Below are 12,937 nucleotides of genomic sequence, written 5' to 3'. Positions count from 1 at the left end.
TAGAGATCTGCTCCCATTTCCACATGGGTATCTCAGGTTGCTGTAGGAGACCTGAAGGCTTCTGATACTCGACCTTCACTTTGGCGCAGGTCAAACACTTCCCAACATAAGTAGCCACATCGCCCTTAAGTCTCGGCCACCAGTAATAATCCTTCAAATCTTGGTACATCTTGTCCGATCCTGGATGGATCGAGTACCTCTATTTATGAGCTTTATAAAAAATAACATCTCTAAGGCCACCAAAAAGCGGAACCCAAATTCGTCCCATAAAATACAAGGTTCCTTCCTCGTTGGGTACCAACTTTTTCTCCATCCCACGGAGATATTCATCCTTAATGTTCTCCTTCTTAAGAGCTTCTCTCTGTGCAACACAAATACGCAACGAGAGGCCTGTCTGTATAATCATCTCCAAAGCCCTAACCCTTATGGGCTTAATCCTCTCTTTTCAACTCAAGGCGTCCGCCACCACATTCGCCTTTCCTGGATGATATTTGATTTCGCAATCATAATCGTTTAACAGCTCCACCCATCGTCGCTGTCTCATGTTAAGCTCTTTCTGATCAAATATGTGCTGAAGGCTCTTGTGATCTGTAAAGATCGTGCATCGGGTGCCATACAAATAATGTCGCCAAATCTTCAAAGCAAACACCACTGCTCCTCACTCCAAATCATGTGTGGTGTAATTCTTCTCATGAACCTTTAATTGGCATGAAGTATAAGCGATAACCTTCTATCGCTACATCAGCACACAGCCCAATCCCTGATGCGAGGCGTCACAGTATACCACGAAGTCATCGATGCCTTCGGGTAGGGATAAAATAGGTGCATCGCAAAGCTTATTCTTGAGAATCTAAAAAGCTTCTTCTTGTTTATCTCCCCATTCATACTTCTTATCCTTTTGAGTAAGGGAGGTCAGCGGTTGAGCGATTCTAGAAAAATACTCAATGAATCTGCGATAATACCCTGCTAAACCTAGAAACTAACGGATCTCGGTTGGCGTCTTCAGAGTTTCCCAATTCTTAATTGCCTTGATCTTAGTGGGATCCACATGAATTCCATCCTTGTTTACCACATGACCAAGGAACTGTACCTCACGCAACCAAAACTCACACTTCGAGAACTTAGCATACAATTTCTCCTTCTTGAGCAGCTCTAAGATGGCTCTAAGGTGTTGCTCATGCTCTTCCTTCGTTCGCGAATAAATCAAAATATCATCGATAAATATAATCACGAATTTATTGAGATATGGTTTGCAAACTCGGTTCATCAGATCCATAAACACCACCGGTGCATTCGTCAACCCAAACGACATCACTAGAAACTCGTAATGTCCATAACGAGTTCTAAAGGCAGTCTTCGGCATACTCTCTTCTTGTATCCGTAGCTGGTGATAACCTGATCGAAGATCGATCTTGGAGTAGTAGCTTGAACCCTGACGTTGATCAAATAAATCATCAATCCTCGGCAAAAGATACCGGTTCTTGATGGTTAACTTGTTTAGCTCTCGGTAGTCAACGCACATACGAAAACTACCGTCCTTCTTCTTGACAAATAGAACTGGAGCTCCCCAAGGCGAGAAGCTTGGTCTAATAAATCCCTTGTCCAAAAGTTCCTGAAGCTACGTCGATAACTCTTGTATCTCTGAAGGCGCAAGTTGATAAGGTGCCTTGGTTACAGGCGCAACGCCTGGAACCAAGTCAATATGGAATTCGACTTGTCGTTGGGGCGGTAATCCTGGCAAGTCTTCGGGGAAGACTTCAGGATATTCCCTTACGACAGGGATATCTTCGAGCTTCGGCACTTTGGCTTCCTTATCAACTATGTGAGCTAAGAAGGCAACACATCCTTTCCGCAAAAACTTTCGGGCCTTCAAACAACTGATAATCCATAGAGGCGTATCATGCTTTTTCTCCATGCACTATAATCGTCTCTCCATTCGCCATCGGGATACGGACAATCTTTTCATGACATACGATCTCTGCTTGATTACTCGACAACCAATCCATTCCAACTACTACGTCGAAACTTCCCAACTCAACTGCCAGCAAATCAAGCGTAAACTCACGCTCTCCAAGCTCTATCACGCAACCTCTAATGACTTCGTTTGCTTATACTAGCTTCCCATTAGCTAGTTCTATCGAGTACGGGATTTCTAACTTACTGGCAACTAACCCAAGTCTATCCTTAAACTCTAGAGATACGAAGCTATAGTCGGCACCGGTATCAAATAGCACAGATGCAAAGTGTTGATTGATAGGGAACGTACCAGTGACTACGTTTGGATCCAGACGAGCTTCCCTAGCTCCAATATTGAAAACTCTTCCTTGGGCCTGGTTGTTATATGGGCAATCCCGCTTGAAATGCCCAACATCTCCACAACCAAAACAACCTTGGCGGCGACCATTTCCATTTCCATTTCCGCCCTGGTTGTTGTTTGCTCCATGGTTTCCATTACCAGCTTGATTTCCAGAACCACCACGATTTCCATTACCTCCCTGATTGTTGTTTCCACCTTGGTTTCTGTTCCCATAACCGTTTCCACCACGGTTTCCATTGCCATTACCATTTCCTCTCTGACCACCATTCCCACGACCGGCTCCATACCAGCATGTCTCTTTGGCATGGCCAAATTTTCCGCACGTTTCACACTTTCCAGCTCTGCATCGTCCAGTGTCATGAAGCTAACACACATCACATTTGGGCAGGGTGCCCATATACCCTTTTCCTCTAATCTCAGCACTAGTAGCAGCACCAGTAGCACCAGCTTGTGCCTCAACTGGTGGGTTAGCGTCTCTAAGCTTGTTAGCATTGTTGCTCGCACGGGTACCCTTCTTGAACTTTGAGAATTTCCTTTTGTTTTCCCCTGACGACTCGACATGAGTCTCATTCTTCTTTCCCTCAGAGATTGAAAACTTGTTCAGTCTAATTGCTTCCTCTGTCAGTGCCGCGCTCAAGTCAACGGCTTCAGTGATCGTTGGAGGCTTGGAAGTAGTCACCATGATCATAATTTGGGGTGATAATCCCCAAATGAAACGTTCAATTCGCTTGAATTCTGGTTCTACCATGTAGGGGACAACACGAGACAAATCATGGAATCTCTACACATACTCGGCTATATTAGGACCATCCATTTTCAGATTCCAAAACTCGGTTTCCAGCTTCTGAATCTCAGCCCTTGAACAGTACTTCTTGCGCATCAGTTCTTTCATCTCATCCCATGTCATACCATACGCCGCAGCCTCACCTAGAGTCTGAACCTGGTGGTTCCACCACGAAAGAGCTCCGTATAGGAATAGTCCAGAAATGTAAGTGACTTGATGCTCCGATGCACACTTGCTCATTCGCAACACAGAGTCTGTTTTCTCAGCCCATCTTACGAAAGCTACAGCACCTCCAGTGCCGTCAAAGTTTAGAGGCTTGTAGTCTAGGAACTGCTTGTAAGTACAACCGTGAGGTGGGTTATTTCCTGAGGTACCTCCGCTGTGTTCAGAGCCCAAGGCCTCATGTTGTGCAATTGCTTGTGAAATCCGTTCTTGCAGTTCTGCCTCTGTTATGGGCAACTGATTATTCCTTCGAGGAGGCATCTTCTATAAAGAAGATTGTATAGGTCAGGTCTTGATCGTGTAATAATTAGTACGTATATAATAGTGTTTACCATAACAAGTAAGCATGTAATCATCACAATCATAGCACAAACAAGTAAATTAACAACGTATTTAATGAGATTATGACGATTGAGCTTTCATTAATCATCGACCACAAATATTGTTACATATTTTACAAAATGTATCATATCAAAAGGGAACACAGGGTCACACTACCCTTGTCCAAAATGTCTATCAGTCTACAACAGTCATACAATTAAAAGGTGGTCTCCAAAAGGTTTCACAAGCTCAGCTCAATAGTAGTGCTCTCATCAAAAGCAAAGCAACCTACATAAAACCAAAAACCGGCTATGCTGATGGTGGCGGAGGAGGAGGTGGTGGAGGAACAAAAAGTAGGCTGCGCACATGCGCAAGATCCTCCTCAAGCTCATAAACATGACGCGACAGATAACTGATCTGCTGCTCAACGGTAAGAAATCGAGTATCAAACTCTGGAATTGGAGTAAGAGGTGCAGGAGGATGCGAAAACGGGGACAGTGATGAACGAGGGGGAACAAAAGCAGGCTGACACGGACATGGTAAAGGACGCGGTGTCATCTCAAGCTCCAAAATCCTACGACTCATAATCTCATACTGAATCTGAAGTGATAAGAGTAGCTCATCCCGTGTATAACCAGCAAAGTGCGAGGGATGGTAGGGATCAGAAATCGACATGGTGTAAGGTGGGAACCATTGGAATGGCTCATCAACTGGTGAAGAAGTATAAGGATCAAAAGGTGCAGACTGAGTATGTGTGGTAAGCTGCTGAAACATGAGGGTCATGACTAGGCTGCTGGCCAGAAGTGCCCTCCCCTGGACGGGGTGCGGGTATGTTCTGTAGGGCTGGCAAATCGTGTCTTAGCAAGTTTAACAAGTATCTGATAATGCGAACAACAAAAATTTTAAACATGAATACGACTCGTGTAACTACTTTATATCTAATTTTTATAAGACATATGGATATTTTATGCACCTAGAAGAAGAAATAATGGATCCTAACTTTCAAATTTTGATTATTTTTAAAAACGTAAAAAATCAAATGGTGTACTTTTCGGTTATCGTGTCTTAGCAGGTTACCTACAGGTTACCTATTGCCAGCCCTAATGTCCTGCAAGAAAACGATAGGGAGATCAACACGATGAACATCAGACTCCACTGGGTGAAAAGGAGCAACATCAGCGGGTGCAGGTGCAAGTGGAGGAGTGACTGGCTCAATAACAAGAGGATCCACGGGTGCAGGAACTGGGTCAGGTATGAGGGGTGCAATGTCAGGTATGCCAAAAGGAATAGGGTCATGATCAGTTAAGGGCTCAGGATCAGCGGGTGCATCAACAGGCTGATCAACAGGGACAAAATCAGGCTCAAGTCCAGGCTCAAAGTCATGTGGAGGAGACGGTGCAGCTGGCATGGCCGTATCGTCATCAGAATCAGTGACACAACATCGCAATCCAATTGCCTGTAAGGCGGAGGAAGTCACAGACTCAAAGGAACCTGAGACAAAGTGTAAACTAGAATCAGAAGAAATCTCAATAACGGGGATCCCAAGAAGTGGAATATCAACAACGTCCTCATCGAGCTCTCCATCACCATGGGCATCATCGGGAGGACCATCTATAAACAGATCAAAATCATCATCAAATAGATCATCAAAAGGCCAATCCTCAGGTGGGATGACCATGAGGGGAACAGGAGTGAGGATCCGTGCCACGACATGCTCACCATCGGGATGCCCGATGATAAGATGACCATGAACTAGAATAGGAAAAACAAAAGGATCCTCGTCTGGAATACCATCAGTGTAGGATCGATATTCGACCTAAATGAGTCAGTCTGAGTCAAATCTAAGTCACTAGAGAGGCGGAAACAATCTAGTAACTGAGAATCGGTGTTAGAATGTGAGTAGAAGCAGAGAAATACACTTAAAACTGGTTTTCCATTGATTTTAGCCGTTAATACACGCAGAGAATTTGACAGCACTTCGTGACAACTTTCACTGAACCGTATCAAATGGAAAACCCAACACCCCTATTTATAGGGTTTCCATTCCGCACAAAATGACATGTTCCATTTCGCACGAAATGCCAAACTCCATTTCGTGCGAAATGACATTACATCATCCATTTCGTACGAAATGGTACAAACACAAATAACATTAAACTTTTACACTTTACACCCCTATTACAAGCTACTGACACGACCTAGACTGTTGACGTAGGCGATAGACATTGTGTACCAACAAACCCCCCCTTGGATATTACCGTAGTCTCCAGTCAGTCTGTCTTCAGCACTTCCTTCACAGAGACTTGAATTTTTCTTCTCTTTGCTTTGGTTTCTTCAATAACAACTTCCTGAGCTTTTCATTTTCTTCAACAGCTCTCTTTTCCTCTTCAGCCATCCTTTGCACAACTGTATATCTTGCAATCTTGTCTTTCTCTTCACGTTCTTTCCTTTCTTTCTCAGCTTTTAGAGCCTCTTCTTTCTCTATCATTCTCCACTTAGACGACCATGCATTTTCAGAATTGATTCCTTTCTGAAAACAGATTGTTGCAACTTTCTGAAACTGCAATGCTTGGTCTTTATCTTCAGCTTTGTAACCAATCTTGTTTACGAACAAACACTCGATATCTTTTGCAGAACAGTTGACTATCCACATAGGATCATACAAGTGAATGTATTTGACTTTATTCTCCACTTTGTATGTAATCACAGCTTTCGTTGACATGCAGCTGTATACCCAACATAAAAACCCTTTGTGAAAATCTTGCTCCATCTTTGGCAGTGGAATGTTCTTTATCACTCTTGGCTTTTTAATTTGCAAGATTGTTTCTTCAACTCCTGTGACTAGATCCTCCCTTTTGACTTTCTTAGGTTGATGTGGCTTCCAGTGTTTAAAGTCTTTAAACGCTTCGAACTTCATCAAACCCCACGTCGGTATATCACGCTCTCTGACATGATACGATAATGTTCTGACCTCGGGTAGTTCTTCTACGTCCCACCATGGCAGAGGCATTCTGTCTTGAATATATGCAAAATATTGAACTCCAAACTCTCGTCGGATTGCATATGCATTCACCTGCGACAGATATCCCCAACTGATTATGTCTCCCAAAGAAACTTCTCTGTCTCTCTTGTAGTACTTCAGTGGTCTTTTGAATTTTCTTTCAGAATCTTTTCTAAACCATTTCTTTCTTTCTTCGTGACGTTCATCTTTTGACATTTCATCAAAACTTTTATTCTTTATACTTTCTGCAACTTTCCTTCTTAACTCATCTTCATTCGCCTGACTGAAGAAATTCTGCAAGCGTCGGAAAGTCAGAAGTATCAACATTCACATTCTCAGACTGTTCTTCATCACTGCAGTCTTCCACTTCAACTCTGTCATAGTTATCAACATCTTCAACGTATTTATACTGATACTCAGGCTGCTGATTAATATCAAACTGATTTAGCTCCTCTTCAAAATTAAACTTGAAATTAATATCTTCAACATGCGTCATCTTTATGATTTCATCCAGAGTATAAGTATGCATGATTTCTCCTTCCTCTACGTTGTGCTCAAGACGAAGAATCAATCTTGACACATGATCATCACTTTCATCAACATTCTTTGTATCATCATGCTCCCCCTCACTTTCAGCATTCTCAGGTTCTTCATTAGCATCATCATGAAGATAATCATCAACATTTTCTTTAGTTGACTTTTCAGTAACTTTGATGCCTGAAGTACCTTGATCGTCGTCATCATTCCCATCATCATCATCATGACTACTTGCAGAATAAGCATCGTCTGCATCATCTTTCATAATGTCATCATCATTTTCTTCTTCATCATCTTCTTTATCATCATCGAACTCATTTCAAACTTTTTCCTCATAGCCTTCTCGAACTCTTTGCACAATTCGTCGTTTGTCGATCCAAAGATTATGTCATCAACATAAATCTGCACGATGAGTAGATGTCCTGCAACCTCTTTTGTAAACAAAGTGCTATCGACCGTCCCTCTGATGAACTCGTTGGCCAGCAGATGTTGGGAAAGCGTTTCGTACCAGGCTCTCGGGGCCTGGTGTAGTCCGTAAAGCGCTTTGTCGAGTAGATAGACCTTGTTTTTGTGCACTGGATCAGTAAACCCCGGTGGTTGTCCAACGTACACTTCTTCTTTGATTTTTCCATAAAGGAATGCAGATTTGACATCTAATTGGTAGACCTTGAATCCTTTCCAAGACGCGAATGCCAGGAAGATTCTAATTGCCTCGAGTCGAGCAACAGGCGCATACACTTCTGTAACGTCAATGCCTTCTTGCTGACTAAAACCTTGGACTACCAAACGTGCTTTGTTTCTCACAATAACCCCTCTATCATCCCGCTTACACTTGAATACCCACTTGGTCTACGTTAGCTTTTGATTTTCCGGGAGATCCACCAATCTCCACACTCCAAGTTTCTCAAACAGCAGTAGCTCCTCCTGCATAGCATTTACCCAGCTTTCCTCAGTTAATGTTTCTTTATAAGTTCTCGGCTCTACCTGCGAGATGAAACATTTCAATGAGTATTCTTCCTGTAAAGGAGCGACAGATGAATAAAAACATGTAAGAGCTTTGTTGATTTGATCATGCGTTTTCATGCCACTGTGAAGATCACCAATTATTTGTTCTGATGGATGATAAGACAAAGTTCTCGGCATGACTGTGTCTGGCACGCTCACTTCCGATTACAAATTTGTAATGTCCTGATCACCCGTGTGATCATCAGCTTCTGAAGTCTCAATATTTGGTTCCTCGTCAAAAATCGGATCGGCTTCCGATTCAGAGTCGTCAGAACGATCAAATATTGGAGCTGGTTCTTCTGGGGTTTCGTGTGCAGTTCCACTTGGACCGGCCTCGTGATCATTTGCACCCACGGTGGGCTGAGAAACTACCAACGGTCTTGGCACTTGTTCTTGTGACATAGATTGCTGATGTTGGTATAATAATACTAGTTCCTCCTCACTTGGTTCAGTCAGCAATTGGAATGATTCCCAGAGTTTTTCATAATCAAAAAGCAATCTATTTCCGGGAAGTTGACTCGGAGCTGTATGCCGTTGACAATCAACATGCTGAACTTGTATAATCTTCCCCAAGCATGGAACAAATACTTTCTTCAGTGGACTTGCATACCCTACAAAAAAACCTTTCTTAACCTTTGCACCAAGTTTACCATCTGGATCAATAAATGTGCATGGTGATCCAAACGGTTCTAAAAATTTCAGATTTGGGTTATAGCGATGAAGTAATTCGAAGCAGGTTTTCTTGTACTTCTTTACTGTAAGAACACTATTTCACGTGTAACATGCTGCAGCAACTGCTTCACTCCAAAAGAATATCGGAAATTTGGAATCGGCTAGCATAGTTCGAGCTGTTTCGATCAGTGTGCAATTCTTTCGTTCTGCGACACCGTTTTGTTGTGGAGTATACGGTGCGCTGAATTCATGAAGAATGCCTTTGTCATTGCAAAACTCGAGCATATGATTGTTTTTAAACTCCGTTCTGTTGTCACTTCGAATTCTTCTGATCGACAGCCATCTTTTTGAATAAAATCATCAACGAATTAAACGTTTCATCTTTACTTTCGAGACACATCACCCAAGAAAATCTTGTAAAGTCGTCAGTTACCACTAGACAATACAGATCTCCACTAAAACTCTTTACATTTACCGGTCCGAAAAGATCAATGTGGAGCCTTTCGAGCGGTAGTCTGATAGAGTTCAAAAGCTTCTTTGGGTGTGGCTTCTTCGTTTGCTTCCCCTTTTTGCATTCTACACAATCATCATTTAGATGGAAATTTTTCAGATTAACACCTTCAACAAGATCATTGTGAATTAAGAAATTCATTTTTTCTCACATGAATGTGACCCATCTTACGATGCCACATTCTTGATTCTTTTTCAGTTGCTTTTGTTTTAGTTACAAAACACTGTTTCTTTTTGTCTGTTGTTGTTGCGACGCTCATGTCTAGGACATACAAATCTTTTTCACGCGGAGCGCGCATCAACACCGTATCTTCTAGAATTTTAAAACCAGGTTTTATGATCAAACACTCATTTTTTGTAAAATGAACTGTGAACGACTTGTCACAAATCTGCGATATGCTCAACAGATTGTTTTCAAGTTCAACGATGTAGTTCACTTTATCAAACATTACAACTCCATTGGTAAGAATTCCTTCACCTAAGATTCTTCCTCCCTGATTTCCCGCAAAGCCAACATATCCACCATTAATTGATTTGACATCATAGAGTAGTGCTAACATCCCAGTCATATGCCTCGAGGTGCCGCTATCCATGATCCACTTTGAGATGATCGACCTCGGAAGCCCCTGCACACATCAAAGACATTTTAGTTGAACAACGATGCCCAAGATTTCTTCACATTTGGAACACTACCAAACATAATATCATGAGACACATCAACTTTTGGAATGTTGAAGATAATGTTTGGAACAACAGGTTTTGTCTTTGATTTAAGAACTCCCTCCTTGATTGGTGGGAATTCCTCAATCAATTTGTCCAATTCAAACTCAAGGTTCTTAACATTGGTTGCACAAACTTTTGATTCAAATTTTAACTCCTTTCCCATTTTCTATTCTTCAAACGAACGTTTAGGTTTTTCCACCCATGATTGGTTTTGAAAATTTTTTGTTTTGGGATAAACCTTTGAAGTCTTTTGAATTTTTGAAGATTCACCAATCTCAAAGGTTGATTTTGGCTTGTTCTCGGACTTCAAAGTTTCACCGCGTTTCAGAATACGCATGGGGAAAACATCGGTGTTTTTCCCTTAACATCATTTGAAGTTTTAGGTTTGGGTTTCTGGAAAACTGGTTTTTCAATCCTCTTAACACACTGTTTGGCCATGTGACCAATTTCATTACAGCGATAACATATTCTTTTGTCATATTCGACAAAAGTGGATCTGTTGGTCTCATCTTTCAACTTTTTGGCTGCGTTGAAATCGTCAACTGCTTTCTGACTAAAGATATAATCTTTTTCAGCAACTGTATTCTTACCCGCAACAAATACATCGCTCAACTTTTCTTTTGGTTTAACCTCCTTTTTATCCATTTTCTTCTCAAAACTGACACCTTTCCTTTTGAAATTGTTACCATGTTTTTTGTTATGACCATTGTTACCCACCCAGTCTTTCTTTCCTGGGTTTTTTGGTTGTTGTTTCACAAAAGACTTTTTCGGTTTTGATAGAAATGCATTGTTGTTAACCTCTGAAATGTCAATTTCCACAAGCTTATAAACCTTTTCAACATTTTCCAATTTTGCATTCTGAATTGGAAATTCAAAATCAGTATATAGTTTGTCAGTTCCGGTCATTGTGTAAGCCACAATGATCGAATCACCATTCACAACTTTATCTGATTTTGGTATGAACTTATCCAGAAAGTTTTCGTCATCTTCAGAATCAGAAATGGAATTCTCCAAATGAGTTTTAACCATACCGAAATCAGAGTTATCACTTTCTTCATCCAACACTTGATCAACAACAGTTTTAATCACTTGTGACTCGTTGTCGGTGTCAAATGGAGAGAATGTAACATCAATGTGTTCCGGTAACTCATTCTCTACAGTTCTCAACTTGAGATTCAAAGCTGCTTCCACCCCATCTGGATATTTCTGTGTATAATGATTCCATATTGGGGGTGGAACATTTTTGAAAGCAGGTTTAGCATCAGGTTGTTGAGGAACAATTTGATCAATCACATAAGATGAAGCAATATAACTGATCAATTTCTTTTCAACTCTTTCTGTTTCAATTCGCATTAATTCAAGTTCCTTTTTCAAAGATGCAATTGTGTCCAGATGAATGTTAATCTCCATCTGCTTATCCATGATTGTAGCTTTTAGCAAATTAGTAGCTTTATCATTTTCTAAACTCTCCTTTTGAATCATTTTGATTGAATGTGATAAAGTGTCATAAGCTTCTTTCACATCATTAAGATCAAATTTTACGTTGTCAGTATATTTTTTCAATTCTTGAAACCGTTTGTCTTTTTCAAGACAATCCATGCAGGGTTTTAAACAGTTTTCGCATGGTGTTTCAGGAATTTGATCAATCTTTTCAGAAACCTTTTCTTCTTTATCAGTTTTAATATCCAGTTTACCAAACCCGTTAGACTCAGACTCTGATTTTTCTCCTGATTTGATATCCAGATTTTCTGATTTGAACTCGAACTCCTTTTCGACTGACTCCTTTTCGATTGACTCTGTTTCGACAGACTCCGTTTTGACAGACTCCGTTTCGACAGACACTGACTCTTGTGTTTTGTCTACCTCTTTCAACTTGACCATCAACGCCTTGTCAGCTATCTCCTTCAGAGTTTCTTCATTCATTTCTTTAGAAACGTCTATGATTTCTTCAACCAGAGCTTTTTCGACATCATATTGTGGAGAAAAACCTGTAGTTGGCTCGCTGAAGTGTTGGTGCATACGTCTGTCGACTTCGTCTTGTATCGAGTCTTGCATTGCTCGGGGCACGAAGATCAAGAAATCAAGACATGAAGCTAATTCCGCATGAAGCGTCTAATTTCGCTTGAAGATGATCGAGTAATTCCGCACGGAATTAGGTTGTAATTCCGCACGAGTCTTAATTTCGCATGTATTGTAATATCGTGTGAGTGTATTTCGTACGGAATTAGGATGCCTATATATAGATGTAATACCGTGTCATTTGGAACGAATTAGGAGTGTTGTTTCCGACAGCGAAGCTCTGTCGAAGTGTCGTCTTGTTGCAAATTTGTTTCAGATCAATATAAACGACAATTAAAGTGATATCTTGCTGAATTCAACTCATCATGTCTGTTTCCGCCTCTTCTTAATTGAACAAGTTTCCACGGTTAAAATGATCTGAATTTCTCACATAACATGCAAAACAATGTTTTAACAAAGCCTTGAGAGAATTGGACATAAATTTGATCTAAGACTGATAAAATCTCTAATTTCGCTTGAAATTTTGTTCGAAATGATGACATCAGCATACTAATTCCGCACGAAACTAAAGTTCTCAGATTAATTTCGTTTGAAAGTCTTGTTAATTCCGCGCAAGATTCTATTTCCGTTTGAGTAATCTCGTGTCAAATTTAATTTCGTGTGAAACTGAGTAATTCCGCACGGAATTAACTGATTTCGTTTGAAAGTCACTAATTTCGATTGAAGTTTGTGTGCAGGTTAATTTCGTTTGGAAGTGCTATTTTTGAAAAATGTGTTACCGAATCATGGAAGAAGAGTTCTATAACGCGTTTGCGTCGTCCCCGAC

At 40.9% G+C, this 12,937-nt stretch overlaps 1 protein-coding gene across 1 annotated transcript; it reads right to left on the bottom strand.

The window, feature by feature from the left end:
• Positions 1-6,916: 6,916 nt before the first annotated feature.
• Positions 6,917-7,447, bottom strand: LOC110900554 (protein PFC0760c-like). The gene has a single exon (XM_022147439.1). It carries the CDS (start codon positions 7,445-7,447, stop codon positions 6,917-6,919), a length of 531 nt encoding a protein of 176 aa, XP_022003131.1.
• Between the last annotated feature and the right edge of the window lie 5,490 nt (positions 7,448-12,937).

The sequence above is a fragment of the Helianthus annuus genome, chromosome 13 (genome assembly GCF_002127325.2).
Source record: "Helianthus annuus cultivar XRQ/B chromosome 13, HanXRQr2.0-SUNRISE, whole genome shotgun sequence".
Lineage (NCBI taxonomy): Eukaryota > Viridiplantae > Streptophyta > Magnoliopsida > Asterales > Asteraceae > Helianthus > Helianthus annuus.
The sequence above is the reverse complement of the archived record's forward strand: the minus strand, read 5'-3'. Positions and strand labels throughout refer to the sequence as shown.